Raw genomic sequence first — 16,302 nt, 5'->3', positions numbered from 1 at the left:
CTCCTTATATAGAGATGCTCTTCTCAAAATGCCCGCTTTGGCATGAAATTACAAAACTTGTTGTCCATGGCTTTGCTGTTAACAAGCTGTTGTATATATCTTGGCAGCTTACAGGTATTTTGGTAATTATAGTAGCACATATAAGGATAATAATGGAAAGAATAAAGAGTAGAATCTACAGCCAATGTCCAATTCCACTTAGTGGGGATCCTGTAATACCCTGGACTTAGTTTAAATTTCGACTCCTGCTCTCCTATAATGAAAATAATTTGATTGCTCAATCCCCACATGTATAAACTAGTCAGGTTAATTAAACATACAAAGTCTGGAAATAATCAGGTTATAGTTAGTTTGCAATTACCAACCATAGAACGAACTCAGTTCGTACGAGTAGGCAGAGATAATTAGTTTTTGATTCGTTAGATAATTCATTTTTAATTTGTTTAGTTTTCGTTAATTCAATTCACGTGTGCATATATATATAATTCAAACATACAAATTATAACTAGTACAATTATAATGTTAAAAAATCAAAGAAGTAAATTATAGAGATAGAGGCCTAATCGAATTGTGTGCTTCCTCTCTTTTTCAATTCAATCTAGTAGGAAGTAACTATTTAACTAGTATTAATGCAATATGATCATGAGCTTACTAGATTCATTGTTAGAGAAAAATCCGTTCCCCGGTCTGCTGTCTATAGGGATACCTGACTACATATAAAAAAAATCCGCCAATCATTGAAGAAACTGTAGTCATAGGATAGACCAAATAACGAATATGGTAACGCAGATTTGACGGCCAACCCCAAGATAAGGGAATCCTTTAGTCAGAATCCAACAATCATGATGTTGATCTCGTCCTCCATTTATGTATGTAGGGGAATCTTATCCTGAAAGACAAAAATGTCACTTTTATAGGAAGCAACGTGCCAACTCGATTTAGCTCATTAACTACGATTATAATTTGGGCAAGGGCAAAAGATTCGTTACCACAGGTAGCATTGGTGCTGACTCAAGATCAAAATTAATTAACCGTTTGGCTTGTCTTGATGCCTCATGATCCTTTGTTAATGGTTGTTATGTTCTTATCTAGAATCTCACTTCTTTCAAATTAGTAGTAAAGATTCCTCAAAATCATAAGCTCGCACATTATCACATAAGTTTTAAAGATAAATATATCATTTTATAATATATTATATAGGTAATTCATTTCAAACGCATTACTCGACTATACTTTCTTAAGAGGGGCATGTTCGACATCCTACTATTTATCCTACGTGTTTTGTCTTACATGGGTTAGAAATTTTGGAATTGACTGATTTTTGGTGAAGATGATTTCTATGGTGAAGAGATTATCCTCACCAAAAATCATCATATTCCGAAACTTCTAATCCCATAAAAAATTATTTACAAAAAATGGATAATCCACGATTCTTCAACTTGTAAATATAGGATTAGAAATTTTGGAATGAACTGTTTTTTAGTAAGGATGATCTTCTCACCATAAAGATCATCCTCACCAAAAATCAGTCCATTCCAAAACTTCTAACCCATGTAAGATTATCCTCATCAAAAATCAACCTATTCCAAAACTTCTAAACCATGTAGGATAAATAGTAAGGTGCCAAACATTTTTCTTCTTAAAATTTAACAAATATATGTATGTATGGGTGGGGTTCAATAGACACATAAAGCTACTCATAAAGCTACAACGTTTTTGTCTTATATGATTAAAAAGATTCGGAATAGGCTGATTTTTTGTGAGGATGATCTCTATGGTGAAGGAATCATCCTTGCAAAAAATCATCCCTTCCAAAATTTCTAACCCCATCAAAACTGATTTACAAAAATTGGACGGTCTAAAATTTTTCAACTTGTAAACATAGGGCTAAAAGTTTCATAATGAGCTGATTTTTGGCAAGGATGATCTCCTCACCATAGAGATCATCCTCACAAAAAATTAGCCCATTCCAAACATTTTTACCCATATAAGATAAAACACATTGTAATTTTATGAGTAGTTTTATGTGTATACGGACCCTGATCCTATATATATATATATATATATATATATATATATATAAAGATAATTTCATAAAACAGGTCGAGGTGACCACCAAAAAGGGTAATTTAAATATTTAATGTGGATTTATGATAAGACTTTAATGAAAGTATGTTAAAAATATCTACCAAAAGTTTGATTTAGCATCCCAAATAATGTCATGTGCACACTTTCTCATCCAACTTCCCCGATAGATGTTTTGAGTTCGAGGTCTCTGACAATTTTTGTTTCCAAACCTTCAGAACATAAAAACAGATCAAACACTTCTACGAAAATACATGCACAATAAGCATGTTAATTATTAATAAAATTAAAATACCACCAAGTGAAGTAAATCTCAACTCTCATCGATGACCGAAGGCATGTACAAGAGAAATACATTTGTCAAAATGACAACTTCTACCAACAACAAAAAAATTAAATACATCTTAGTGATGGATTTATCCTTAAAAAAAAAAAAAATTAACAAGGCAGTCACCAGGATATATGAACTCTCATGAACATGTACCTCCCAAGTCTACTCATAACTCAATCCGGAATATTGCAGTTGCTGCCATGATCATCGATATTCAACTGAACACTTCAAAATCAGCTGGAATTCTCAGATTGAGCAAATTTAGACGACCCATTAAAACCTTCTGTAAAAGCCACGCTCAATTCATACATCTTTATGGAGGACTCGTCTTCAGAGCCTTCCCAGGTACACTCGACCAACTCAACCAAATAACAATGGTAAGGCCTGCAAACCAAGCCAGCAATGTCAATCAGCCAAGAAGTACTGGTATCATCAACAATCTAGTTAGTTGAGAGCCTCCAACTTTTGGTGTGAACTGTTTCATTAGCAATGAATTCCTGTTTTTTCTTTTTTTCTTTTAATTTCAAGTAACTAAATGAAGTGGCGACACGAGCAAGAAAGGTCTAGGACAGAGAAGCTTAACTATTCAGTTTTACATGTCAGTATGTCCAATGAAGTGACTTGAACAGAAGTTCAATGTTTTCCCTATTAGGATATCCATAATACCATTTCATGGTGCATTTCCTGGTTGAGGTTTAAAATATCCATCCAATAGTGTGCTCCAGTGCACTCTCAGGATCAGAAGTGACTTGAATAGATTCAATTTGACCCAAATTAGGGTACCATACTTTCGCCCATGGCATGCCTCCCTATTGGATCACATACTGCACTTCTTTGTCTGCATAGACTAATGTGAATATATAGTAGATACATACCATAGAAATTATTAACGACGAATTCTCAAAGGAAGTGATCAGCCATTAAAAGTTGAGGTTTTTTCGTATCTTCTTCAATCTCCATAGAAACTTCAGATTTAATTTCCTGGATCTTTTTATCCCAAATGCCATCTATTAGCTTCCATGTCTCATCACTGATAATTTGGGTCTGCAGACAATAATAGGGGAAAAAACACATCATATAACCTGACATGAGCATATTGTCATGATAATAGGGTCAGAATATGCTTTCTTTCTTACCTCTAACGGGCGTGGTGCACCAAACGTTGCAAAGCCTACATTCCCTGGTGCAAAAGTGACCCTTCCAGGAAGTGAAATTCCCTGGAGTCCCCATCTTCCGGCATAAGTAAGTGCCCCATACTCGTCAACTGGATGCACCGGAGGCTACACCAATGAGAATTAAAAACGAAGATTAATTCAAGGAAGCAATATTTTATAGCTTTAAAAACAATATCGAAAGGGATTCTCTCTCAACCATACTAGTATTAAATTTCCCTGGAACTTCTCCACCATCCCAAGATACAAAATTATTTTCTTGGAAGTGACCACGTATGTGACTACCTTTTCTTTCTTTTTCTTTTTCTTTTTCTTTTTCTTTTTCTTTTTTCTTTTTCATTTTTTTGATCGGTATAAGGTTAGTGGTTAGCAAATGAAGTTGGGTTCAAGGGGGTTTGGACCAAGGACGTGGGATCACTACCTTTTCTATAGAGCCTCTTGTACATACAAAATTATTTTCCATTGATTCAATTTATATAAGTTCTGCCTTTGATATAAGTTCTGCCTTTTTCATTTAGAGATCTTGGGTTTGCTTTTCCTTTGGTCAAAGTTGAGCAAAAACTTTGAGGGAGCGCGTTTCCAAGACTTTGTTTTTAATTGGGATAACATATGTGACTAGTAGTCCCTCATAGGGCATGTATTTTTTATTTCTTTCTACTTTTTTTGTTGTTTTTGCTTTTCTTGCTGTTTGGGGGCTACCTCAGCCTCCTTTTTGCCTTTTAATTTATAAAATTTATACTTATCAAAAAAGAAAAAATAATAAAGGAATAATGTATAAAGAGGAAAATATATGACAAACATGCACTTAGGATTTAGAAAACTTTCAGGTAAAATGAAACGCAATGGTACAAACTAATAAATTAATTTGAATGACAGTAAAGATTATGTCCTCTCATAAAAGGGAAAGAAGAAAGCCAAAAATGACATGCATGGAGGTAGTAAGAAAAGAAACGAAGGAATATGCCTTGATTATAAGACAAGGTTAATGATAGAATTAGATGGAGAAAATAGGCTTCACTTTGCCAACCCTAGTAATTGAGACAAAATGCAAATTATGGTGATCCTATCATAAATTTTAAATAACCCAATATGAGATTTGTTTGTTCAAGTTGCAGAGTGAAGTTGCTACTTGAATTAAACAAGAAAGTCCCAACCTCCTAGAAACTGCATCTCAGAAAACTAACACTAGTGTTAAGAAGGTCAAATTTATCTTTCCAAAGCACATTATAATTGCAAGGGGTGTTAAAGAATGTAAATAGTTCAGCATTGTGCAGCAGTGCCATACAAAGAACCAAACATTAACTTCATGGACCACAAAAAACAATAAAAAGTAAGCTCGAACCAGAACAAAAAATTGTCACTACACGAATCATCGGCTATATTCAAGAAATGGAATATACCTGAGGTATTCTTGGAGCTTTAGTGTATATATCCCAAATTTCCTCAGCTTTCATCTCTTCTTTCTCAAGTAAAATATCTGGACACGATGCAAAAGCAGTAGCCCATCAGCACTAAAAATTTTAAAAGTACAAACACATTTTGAATTATATGAAAGCATAACTCATTGACTTTCTGTGACTCCCAATTCACCAGTGTAAGTTCAAGTTAAAAATTTTGGCATCTACTGGACAATCTAATTCCATGAAGGGTTCAATGATAAATAAATAAATCCAGTTGACAATTAGAACAAGATGACCTGTGATTGTCTCCACAGCTGAATGGTATTCGTTCAGCACAGATGAACATTTTTCAACAGCAAAGCGCATGTATTCATCTCGAAGTGCTTCCAGTTTTGATGCAAGCTGTGAATAAAAACTCAAAAATATATACGTAAACTACTCATGCGATCTTTTATTCCAAATAGATCTACCTGCAAAGCTGCCCCCAGGGGGAACGGAAAAAAAAACTGTTTTTGAAGGGTAAATGATCATTTTCATATTTTCTTTATTAACCCACCAAAATGAAATAAGATAAATAAAAATTACAAAACAGGGCCCATTAACCTACATTTGGTACAAGATCGCTTTGATTTCTATAGTATGCTTTTCCAAATGCGGTCATCCCTGTTTGCAGAATCAAAAATTCTGCGAGTCTTGAAGCTTCAGACGTTGCATTTGCAGAAATCCAACACAAGTTGTCAACCCCGAACATCTCCTCCTCGATTACTCTAGCTATAGATTCAAGCAATTGGTAAAACACAGAAGGTACATGGAGCAATTAGTCATTCCATGTTTCTACTAGTTTGATTGCCAAAAACAGACAATATACTAAAATAGAAATTTTCAAAAGAATATAATAACCAGCAAAATATCACTCTCGTGTACATTACAGAATCTTAGAAGATGAATTATTCTTGGTCTCTCGTCGGCAAATTCATGTTGAATTAAATATCTTGCCTCAAATGTTAAGACAATAATTTATACACTTCAGTGATGGTACTCGAGTTCACTGTGAGGCCTGACTAGTCAAGGTGAGGCTTCTTCCATGACTAGTTTCAAACAAAAAGAAAAGAAACCCTATAGTATCAAGATACGATAATTAAGAATAGTACTGTAATTTATTGAGGACAGTTAAATATAATATTATTAGGATTCTTTATATATATATATATATATAAGTAAAGATGATTTCAATTCAAAAACGGAGGTCAAGGAGACCAACCGGAAAACAGAAACAAGCAAGCACAAGGCTGTAAAACAGCCACACAAAAAAAAAAAGTTACCCCATACCTACATTGCAAACCCTCTCCCAATATTATTAGGATTCTTGACAAAAGATACACGGTAAACCATCCTTAAGTTGCTTAAGTAGACGAAGTTTTCAAAGTTGCTTTATTGCAAACCAATCATATTATTCATAAATAACCACATGTGCATCATGTAAAACATGTTTGTTTAGACTTTTCAAAATGTCACAACCTCCCAGCTATAAGTTGGTTTTGCGAGAAAAATAGTATCGTTAGAAAGCTCACAGCGAGATCTACACGGTGATTCCCTATTGAATATTTTATTCAAGTTATAAAAAAAAATATTGGCAAGATATTCAAGTAAAAAAAAAAAATTTATTTGCATTTTTCCTATTATGTCCAAAGAAATTTAACAATAATGCATACAAAAGTAATCTATTTATTTTATCTACCCTTCTAATAAAGCTTCCATTAGTTGTATCTAAAACCCCTCATTATTCAAGAGAACTCTCTAGACGTAAAAAAGAAATAAACAATTTCGCAAGCTAACACAGTCGTAGACTTTCTTCATGTCATATCCATACATAATCCCTAGACCACAGAACCCCACCTCCCCAAGAAATATTCCAAGAATTCCCAATGACATGATCATAAATTTCAATGTAAACAGAGAGTCCCGGGGACCCCAACTGAATTTTGGAATCAATGCATTTATTTGCAATCAAGGCACCATCCAAAAAGTGCCTACCCTTTATGAAGGCCCCTTGTTCATATGAATTCACATATAGTAAACCATATGAATACTCGAATCTTGGGTCTTAAAAAGTTATTTATAAATACCCCACCAAGCTTTAGATTTCAGATCAAGGTACACAAAAACCAGCGACTTCATCAACAACCCTACTGAGCTCCCAGTTTACCCATCTAAAAACAAAACTGAGCTCCACTTCTGACACCTGAAACCCAATTCCTGGCATAATTACACAAACAAATGGTAGATTGAAAGCCAATATTGTAAAGCTATAGTTATCATTCAGAAGGGAAAACAACTAGTAGATATTTCATTTGCAGGCATGCACATGAATTATCAATTATAAATTATTAAACTAAATTTTACATGAACACTGTTTGTATCAGAAGCAAAAAAACAAAATAGAAATAATTAGCAAGCAATAAAAATTAAACAAGATCAAAACTATACCACATAGTAAAGGTAGGAGCAAGAAACTCACGTGCACATGCGCGTACTATAGAGTTTACATAGTCTGGCTTCTTTGAATACACTCTTCCTGATGTTTCAGTATAGCGCATATTTGGTTGGCTATGAATGGAACGAATATCTGTCTGCAACAGAAATTATCACACTTGCATCAACAAACAAAAGTCCCTGATCAAGGAACACTTAAAAGCCATCACAGCAACAGACAGCATAGAAACTTCCTTTCAGGAGAAATAATTCACACAAATCTCATATGATTTTATTGACCTCTGTAAAAGGGCGGTAAGGATTTGGATAGTAACATGCAAGAACAGCCACGGCTGCTTCTCGATAAGCCAACCTCAACTTTAATTCCTCTGGAATTTCAGTGCTATCTTCTTGACCTGTTTCAAATGTGCCCTTTTGCTGCAAAAGCATACATTGCAGAAACAGAAATGGCATGAGCACATTTAAAAAAAAAAAAAAAAATCAAAGCAGTTAAATAATGTTTTTATCCAAGAGTGGAATGAAAAAGAGGAGACCCACCCTCTTCAATGCCTCTAACAGTTCCTCTCGTCCAATGTAATCTAAATCTTTTCTGGCAGTCAAGATTCCAGCTTCGTTCCTGTCATCCAGCCCAAAAAAAAAATGTCAAACTTCTCTCCCAATGTTGAGATAGAAATAATTAAGATAAAGCAGTACTTACAGTACATTTTGCAGCTCTGCTCCAGTGAAATCAACAGCAAGCTCTGCAACTTCATGAAGGAGAGTATCTTTTTCCTCTTCCGACCGGAAAAACTTATTCCTAGCATGCACCTGTTATGCATTGGATCACCAATAAAAATCTCCAATAATGAAGTCATAATACAGACTTCACAAATCTGAACTGAAAAAAGACCAACACACTGGAAAACATACCCGTAATATGGCCAATCTTCCATCTTTGGAGGGCAAACCAACCCTTATAATCTTGTCAAAACGGCCTTTTCTCAATAAAGCAGGATCGAGTATATCCAGCCTATTAGTTGCACCTATAACTAATACCTGACAAGCCCAAGTTTAGTAATAAATTCCTAACAATCTCTTTGGTTAAATCTGCAGAAAATATCTTAAATCATACCTGTGATGTTGAAACTTTAAATCCATCCATCTCAGTTAGTATCTGAAGCAGGCCTTGTTCTCTTTCTGCACCGCCCTGTTATCAGTAAAATATACATTTAATTACAGAAGCACGTAGTAGAGAGCATGAAGAAGCAATGGAAATAAAAGATGGCCTAATTTAAAATGGGGTTTCAAACTTATGAGTTGATTACATAAGCACAATAGTATCAATTCTAACCAAAGTTGGAAACAAGTGTGATAGTGAATTTGACTTGATTGAGTCAGAATCCAAGTTCAGATTTGGGATGAGGTGAATCCTGTGAGATAAGGCTCTTAGTGAGCCAAGATCGTTCAACTTGATCAAAGAATTGCTTCTCAACGAACAAAACCTGAGCTCTGAGTCTCAAACCAGGCTCATTCAACTAAATGCTCTCGGCAAATTACAGTAAATCATCATTATTTAATTACTTTATCAAATATTGTTTTTCTTCTGATCGTTACATAGAAAACGTTTTACATGTATCTCTTACACAACTCAGTTTAAAATTCAACCCAAAAACCTTCCACTGAAAATTTTTCAGCCAAACCCTAAAATCGCCTGCAAACATCTCCCCCTCCCTCCCAAAACTCCATGTCCTTCAGTTATAGCAAGAAGGAGACTCTCAAAGCACAATGGCTGGTATTAATGGTGAAGAAAAGGTCACATAAGGGTCGATGACAGTGGACTGTGATCCCTTCCTGAAAATTAAGGATTCCTATTTAAAGATTTGCCTTTCCTCTAAAGCTTTCTCACCTCGTCATATTATTTGATAGTGATGGTTTGCAGTTTGCTCTTCATTTGTATTCAAAGAAATGATTAAGGTTCACAGTTTTCTATCCCATATATGTTTGATGAGTGCCAAGACAAGCCAAACCTAAGTAGTAGCATTTCCACATATTGTCTGTCAAATCACCTAATTTATCAATGTGGGACAATTTCCTCAAAGAGGTTTCGAACAGTTTCAGAAAAGAACATTTAAATAAAACAAGTATCAAGTTGTGGAACAAATGGGCTCAAATGATAGAAAATTAGATGGTAAACTCAACAAAAATTGTTGATTTGTTGATGTAATGGCATACAGGAAATAGAAACAAGAAGCAAAAATAAAAATTATTTAAATACACAATATTTAAACTTAAAAGAATGAACATCATGGATTATCTTACCCCTCCCAGATCAGGTCCACCACGTTTACTACCAATTGCATCAATCTCATCAACAAAAATAATTGATGGTGCAAAGGATCTCGCACTAGCAAAAAGATCCTTGACACGAGCTGCTGCAACACCAACAAACATCTGTAGAAGAAATAAAGTTGTAGATTAGCCAAAAAAGACACGTTAAAACAAAAGTTGCATATGTTTCCAGACAGAGAAATGACCAAGTGATGCAAACTAAAATCATATATCTACATTTGAAACCTTGACGCATTAACTAGTTTACTAGTGCATGACAATAATATGCGTATTGAATCGAGAGGATATGTATCAATTAGTACCAATGACATGTATAATAATAGTATGTATATCAATTCAAGAGAAGCAATCCTAGCAAACTAAGAAACTTAAAGAACATCTATAGAAGCTACCAGGTCTTACTAATTGCCCGTGTGTTATTCTTTAGAATCAAAGATGTAAAATAGAAAAAGATGGCTCTAGGGTTGCTTCCAGTATACCAAGAATACCAATATATGACATCTTTAGCCAATGACTTGCATCGTCGTTGGCATTCCTGTGAGTACAAGTTATGACAATACATAATCTATTTTCCTTGACATGTGTCTCAAATATTTTCTACAATATTTGCATGTCTCAGAACAAAATCCCCACGCACCCACGTATGGAGTTGCTAGAGTCAACTCCAACTACCAAGGGAGCATCGAAGAAGCAGAAAGACTTTTAGGCCCTTAAGGAGAGCCCTCCCTTTTGGCTAAACACAAGCCTTGAATATGATCTACAAAATTTGGTGTCTCAAAAGAAATTTCCATGCACCTAACAGCTATACACTATGGAGTTGCAAGAGTCAGCCTCCACTACCAAAGAAGCCTAGAGAAGAAAGAGACACACTTTTAGGCCTCCAAGGAGAGCCGTCACTTTTGCCTCATTTGACTCTTGGATGCCAGTTGAACCAAAAAACACCTTCAGCTTGGGAACCGTCACTTTTGCCACATTTGATTCTTGGATGCCAGTTGAACCAAAAAACACCTTAAGCTTGGGACCTCCATCTCTAAAGTGTTTCTTGGCCAACCAGGCTGGGATTGTCAAAACAGCATTTGTTAGAATTTAAGAGCATTAAATAAAATTTAACTTTACCATCCTCTCTTTAGCTTCTTATTGATTTTCAAGTAACTTTTCCATCGAGACTACATAAAAATAGTTTTCTAATCCAATCAAGGTCAGTTACATGGTATTCTGAATTCTTTCAAAATGTATATTTGCCTAATCATCTAAAGCTTCATATTGAGTAAATTAACAAATTATGATTTAGTTTTAGCTAGGAAAAATCTAGAATCCACCTCCTTTGAACGCCCGCACAAAGAATGAATAGTAGAAGCTTCCAAAAAATTGTACCTTTCATCCCCAAATGCATTGGTGGACCCCTGCCATGCAGTCGACTAATGTAACAATAAAACATCCAAATTATCCAAAGATGTTGGAGAAGTGAATAAAATGCCTCCATTAAGAGGTAATGCACATCTTCCTCAGCTTCAATGCAAAGGAAACAAGAAGAAAACCATTTTGGAGTTGCTTGCCACAGCGATTTAGTGATCAACTGTAATCACGAATCACCTTGGAGAAGTGTTAACTTTAAGTGGACTATGCATCCACAAAATGGAATGAGGAAAGACACTTTCCAAGTTACTGATCAGCTTCTCATAAAATCAATGGACGTACAGGATTCCTTGTTCAAACCAACTTTTAAATTCTTCATATGACTCATTATCTAGACTCCCTAGTAATGGTCTGATATCCTCCTCCCTTATATTTCCTACAAGATCAAATACTCCACATCACCAACCTCCCTGGGCCCCAAATAAAAACACTCGTTTGCAAAGGCATATTTAAACCAGACTATCATATAAAGAAGAAAATCTAAAACAAAATTTTATATCCCCACACTAATGATTCTCCCAAAACTAACTTTATTCATACATTCCTAATACTCATTCCAAAAACCCTATACCTTTGGACACTTGCTTACAGACCTTGAATACACATTTGACACCCAACTCATATCTTCAATGAACAACCTCTCCCGGAATTACTGCCCAAATAACTTCCATAAAAAAGGGAGGTCTTACGGTCACCTGCTTCAATCAAAAGTGTTCCAAAGCAGAGCGTTCAACAAGAAGAAATTGAAAGAGACCAATGCAACACTTCCAAGATCAAGTTAAAAGTTACATAAATTTTACAAGTTTTATGGCGAAGAATGGCAATTCAGAGTATAGACTGCAACCTGAGGGTGAGTTCTTCTCCATAGGAAAGGATAGATAAAATTTGAAAAGGATTGATTCTTCAACAGAACTTCAAGAAGAAACAAGATGACCTAAAAAACCAAAAAATATGGGTTCGAAGGATCATGGCATAAACATTACAGGAATATTCCGGATGACATTCTCAAACAGAGAAATTCAATTGGCACCTACTTCAGCCCGATTTTTTTTTTCTTTTGGTTTGATGGTTTGAGTTTTCTGTTTGAGTGGTACCTTGCAATTAACAGCAGTGAGCTTCTGTTAAAACACTATGGAATTATGGATAACTGAAAATCAGGTTTTCTAGATACATATTGTAATGCAGCAATCAAACATGAGAAGTGAAAAAGAATAATTCAAAAAGTACATGAATCAATTTACAAAACAAAATAACAAAATGATCAAAGAAGTACTCCACATGGAATCAATAGAAATTTGAATGCAATCGTGTAAGGGAAAAGCAACGTTTGTGTTTCCATAAATATAGGTATTATATATTATCACCTCTACAAAATCAGTGCCACTTGATGCAAAAAAAGGAACTCCTGCTTCACCAGCTATTGCTTTGGCCAGCAGTGTTTTACCAGTACCAGGAGGCCCATGAAGAAGCACACCTTTTGGGCAATAGATGCCTTTATTTTGAAATTCTTCATCATTCTTTAGTATTCTGACAATTTCTTGGAGTTCCCTCTTTATATACTCCTGGCCGGCAAAATCATCGAATGTGACACCAGTAGTTTCTTCTGCCGATATGAATTTCGCCCTGGTGATACATTAATATCAAACCATGTAAAGCTATGCACTATGAGGAACGTTCAAGAACTATAAAATTTAATGTCAGTACGAGAAATTGCAACTCATACCAAACTAAAAGATCATAATGACATTGAGTGAACACCCCCAGCTCTTTGAAAAGCAGAAAAAGAAAAATGAATGGAAGAACAAAGAACTGTTTCTAGATGGGGGAAAATATGATACAGATATTTTGAAATGCAAGATGTAAACCTCCATAAGGCTCGCAACATGACAAAGATACCTTCCAAATGCAAATACAAACCACCATCAGGTTTGTGACATGCAAATTAGTTTCTTTGTTTTTGTAGGTAAAAGAGAACCTTTTTTTTTATATTGAGAGGGCAAGAGACCTCATTGTACAACAAAGAAAGGATCCAGAGCAAACCCACCCTCCGTTCTAATCTTCTACCTTGAGCATTCTTTATTTCTTCAATGAATTATAATGGTGAATGAGTGGGAAATAATTGGAAAATGTACTCCAACAACCAAGTTATCGGGGAATTGATCTCCACTCAACACCCTTGGTTCCTTATATCCTACCTTGATCATTCTTTATTTCTTCAATGAATTTAAAATGGTGAACAAACAGAAAGGAATAGATCGTGATAAACTTCACTTGGTAGGAAATAATATGGAAAATATAATCCAACAACCAAGTTATCAGGAAATTGATCTCCACTCACCGGCTCTTACCCAAAGATCCAAGTGTACCAAATGATCGAAGTGCATGGCGTCTCAGAGGCTCTGCTTTTTTTGTGGGAGTTCCTAAGTCACTAGGTATTAACTTTGCATAAATTGGCCTCATGAAATTGTCAATCCAGACATATAAAGCAATAGCGAGGGCAAGACGCATTGACCATATAACGGCAATTGCAACTGTGGAGTAGACTTCTGCAGGTACGGTGTTCGCATTAAGAACATCAACATTTACTAGCTGCTGGTGCAACTTCTGCCAAACATCATTCCAAGAGTCAATTGGCATCCGATCAACCACATGGCGCCGGAAAACAATGTCCCCCTTAGAATTCCCTTCTGATTCTTCCATCTTTCCATCTTTGTAGTATGGTAGAATCACTGCAGAACGATAAAATCTAAAAGAATAAGCAGTCTTCACCTAGATAAGTGTCCAGGAAATGAGCATGAAAAGCAACTCGACAATGATTCCCAATCCCAAGCAATATAATACTATTTTTAACTAAAATGCCAACTTATATTCCTTAAGCATAATATACAGTGTCACACGTGTATGACAGAAATCCAAAGAGAAAAGTTGTTATATTTCAGTAGGAAAGATACCGGTTACATGATTATAAGTAGAAAAATAAAATTGGAAGGCTTAGGGAAAGAAGGTGAACTTCCCAACATGAATCATCCCTTTTAAAATAGAAATGGAGCCACAATAAATGAAACATCGATATGATGTCGACACCATATATTGTTTCGTTTAAACATAAACCAATCGCAATTGATACATCATCATCCAAATTAGCAAACAAACTAGTTTCTTTTTGAAACTGGTTTAAAAACCTGTAAAACTAGAATGCTAATAAATGAAACACCACAAAGATAAAGTGGTAGTGCATTTCTATGGTACCCAATTTGTTGCTACTAATCCAAACCATAAACTGGTACAAAGCAAACCAGTTAGCAGTATGGTTCATACTAGGTTCATAAAATCAAGCAAACCACGAACCCACCAAATTTTGATTGGGTTCGGTTCGGTGAACCAAAGCATTTTTTAATTGGTAGCAAACCAATTTATTATATCTTTTTCATTGTTTATATTTAAAATCAGGATTATTATATTGATTTTTTTCAATTTAACTTTTAAAAAAAAAAAAAAATAGCATTATAATTATACTTATAACTTGTATACTTGAATTATACATATGCACAAGTGAACCATGCTAGTGAATCGATCTAGGAAACCAAAGTGAACCAAGAAACAAATTATCTCTACCTACCCCTACAAACCAAGTTCATTCTAGAGTGATGAACCATGAACCACAAACCCAAATTCGAACCAAGTGAACCGAAAAACCAGGTAACATAGGTTCATTTCATCATTCAATGAATGTGAGCAATGTGTTTCATGTCATCAAGCATAACAACAAAAATCCCTAAATAAATAAACTACCACCAAAAATAAATAAAAAAGGTAAGACCTACCAGATATTGTCTGACCATAATTTGAATACTCCATAAATTGGACATTATTTGAATTAAGAAGTCTCAAAAATTCACTGTAGTCAATCCTGTGTGAGTTCTCAGGATCCCACTCAGTTCCCTTCAACTTCCCTCGCATAGTCAGTAATGTCCTGCTCCAACATGAAGCCAATACAAGTTGCCTCTCTAACTGCATGTTCGCCTTGTTCTCTAGTTGTTCCAATATATTTATGCGTTCCCTCTCTGCATTCTTGAGTTTCTGAAAATCCGAAGGTTTAAGAAAGTGAGCAATAGTTAACATCCAATTTTCAATTTATAATCAAAAAAATTATACAAACAGAAGAATTGGGGTTTCCAATTTCATGAATTGTGAACATCTAGAGCAAACCTAAAGGATTTGAATGTATCGAGAAGCATAGTATCTTACTAAACTAATTGCCTGTATAGCTTCCCATTTCTTCACTTTTTGCGCTCAAACAGAGTTCTAAACAGGATTTAAAATTCCAGGAAAAAGGAAAAAAGTTTCCTTTTTGGCTCAAAAATGGTAATCTAAACAAGAAACTAAATACAAATTCATAGGAAAAACGCAATTCATCTAATATAAATAAACCAAAAAAAAAATTACTCATTTAGTAGACCTCGAAGAGACGAGCGGATTCGATATCTTCTTCTTCTTCTCCTACGTCTTTCGAAACTACAATGGAGTCTGAATTCGAACATGAAGATTTAAAATAGGAATCACTGTTGATCCTCTTAGGACTAGTGATGAAGAGTGGGTTGTTCTTAAACCCTAGAATTGTTGCTCTGGAAACGTGGCGACGAAATGGGGAAGAAAATAGAGAAACAGAATTTCTTACTGTTGAAATTCTTGTTTGGGAGAAGAAATGTTTGGGAAACTGAGAGAAATCAGTGTGAGAAATCATCTTATTCTCTCACTGTCTGAGAGAGAAGAATGAGAACGAACGGCGGCTTTATCCTTTAAACAGATGGTATTTGATGATTAGGGAGAACTAGCGTGTTTGTCGTCAACACCTCTACCCGGTGTTAATTGCTCCGAAAAATAAATAAATAAATAAATAAATAAAGATGGGAAGGGGGTGGTGCTTAATGTCCTTATTCGAGAGCTACTATTAGCACACTAACTTATAACACACCAATCCATAAGTAAACCTCCACTTAATTTCAAAATGATTTGTGTGCGTGTGTTGTGGGTGTTTTGTGGGTGTGTGAGGAGGGAGGGGGTGTTTAGAGATTCT

At 35.1% G+C, this 16,302-nt stretch overlaps 1 protein-coding gene across 2 annotated transcripts; it reads right to left on the bottom strand.

The window, feature by feature from the left end:
• Positions 1–2,325: 2,325 nt before the first annotated feature.
• On the bottom strand, positions 2,326–16,082 carry EMB3144 (AAA-type ATPase family protein). 2 transcript variants are annotated; one of them, XM_086438236.1, is made up of 17 exons: positions 15,685–16,082; positions 15,050–15,305; positions 13,564–13,954; positions 12,590–12,848; positions 9,780–9,911; positions 8,593–8,667; positions 8,391–8,516; positions 8,179–8,288; positions 8,019–8,097; positions 7,761–7,898; positions 7,507–7,618; positions 5,596–5,759; positions 5,285–5,390; positions 4,989–5,065; positions 3,553–3,696; positions 3,292–3,460; positions 2,326–2,800 (listed from the first exon to the last, which is right to left on the bottom strand). In XM_086438236.1, the coding sequence occupies exons 1-16, from the start codon at positions 15,967–15,969 to the stop codon at positions 3,317–3,319; spliced, it is 2,598 nt and encodes an 865-aa protein (XP_086294362.1). In that variant the 5' UTR covers positions 15,970–16,082; the 3' UTR covers positions 2,326–2,800; positions 3,292–3,316. The 2 variants fall into 2 exon arrangements, with proteins under 2 accessions (XP_086294362.1, XP_086294363.1); XM_086438237.1 differs by having other exon boundaries at positions 15,672–15,811.
• Between the last annotated feature and the right edge of the window lie 220 nt (positions 16,083–16,302).

Source organism: Akebia trifoliata, chromosome 4 (assembly GCF_017979445.1).
Source record: "Akebia trifoliata isolate Shusen 1 chromosome 4, ASM1797944v1, whole genome shotgun sequence".
NCBI classification, from domain to species: Eukaryota; Viridiplantae; Streptophyta; class Magnoliopsida; order Ranunculales; family Lardizabalaceae; genus Akebia; species Akebia trifoliata.
Note: the sequence above shows the minus strand (reverse complement) of the source record. Positions and strands in the feature narration are given on the sequence as shown.

Bases quoted from the DNA above. Each gene is read 5' to 3' on its own strand.
- EMB3144 (XM_086438236.1), bottom strand. From the start codon at position 15,969: ATGATTTCTCACACTGATTTCTCTCAGTTTCCCAAACATTTCTTCTCC. The intron at 8,668-9,779 runs GTAAGATAATCC...TACTGATAACAG, and splicing joins GTGGACCTGATCTGGGAGGG to GGCGGTGCAGAAAGAGAACA. The intron at 8,289-8,390 runs GTATGTTTTCCA...AATGCATAACAG, and splicing joins GAAGATTGGCCATATTACGG to GTGCATGCTAGGAATAAGTT.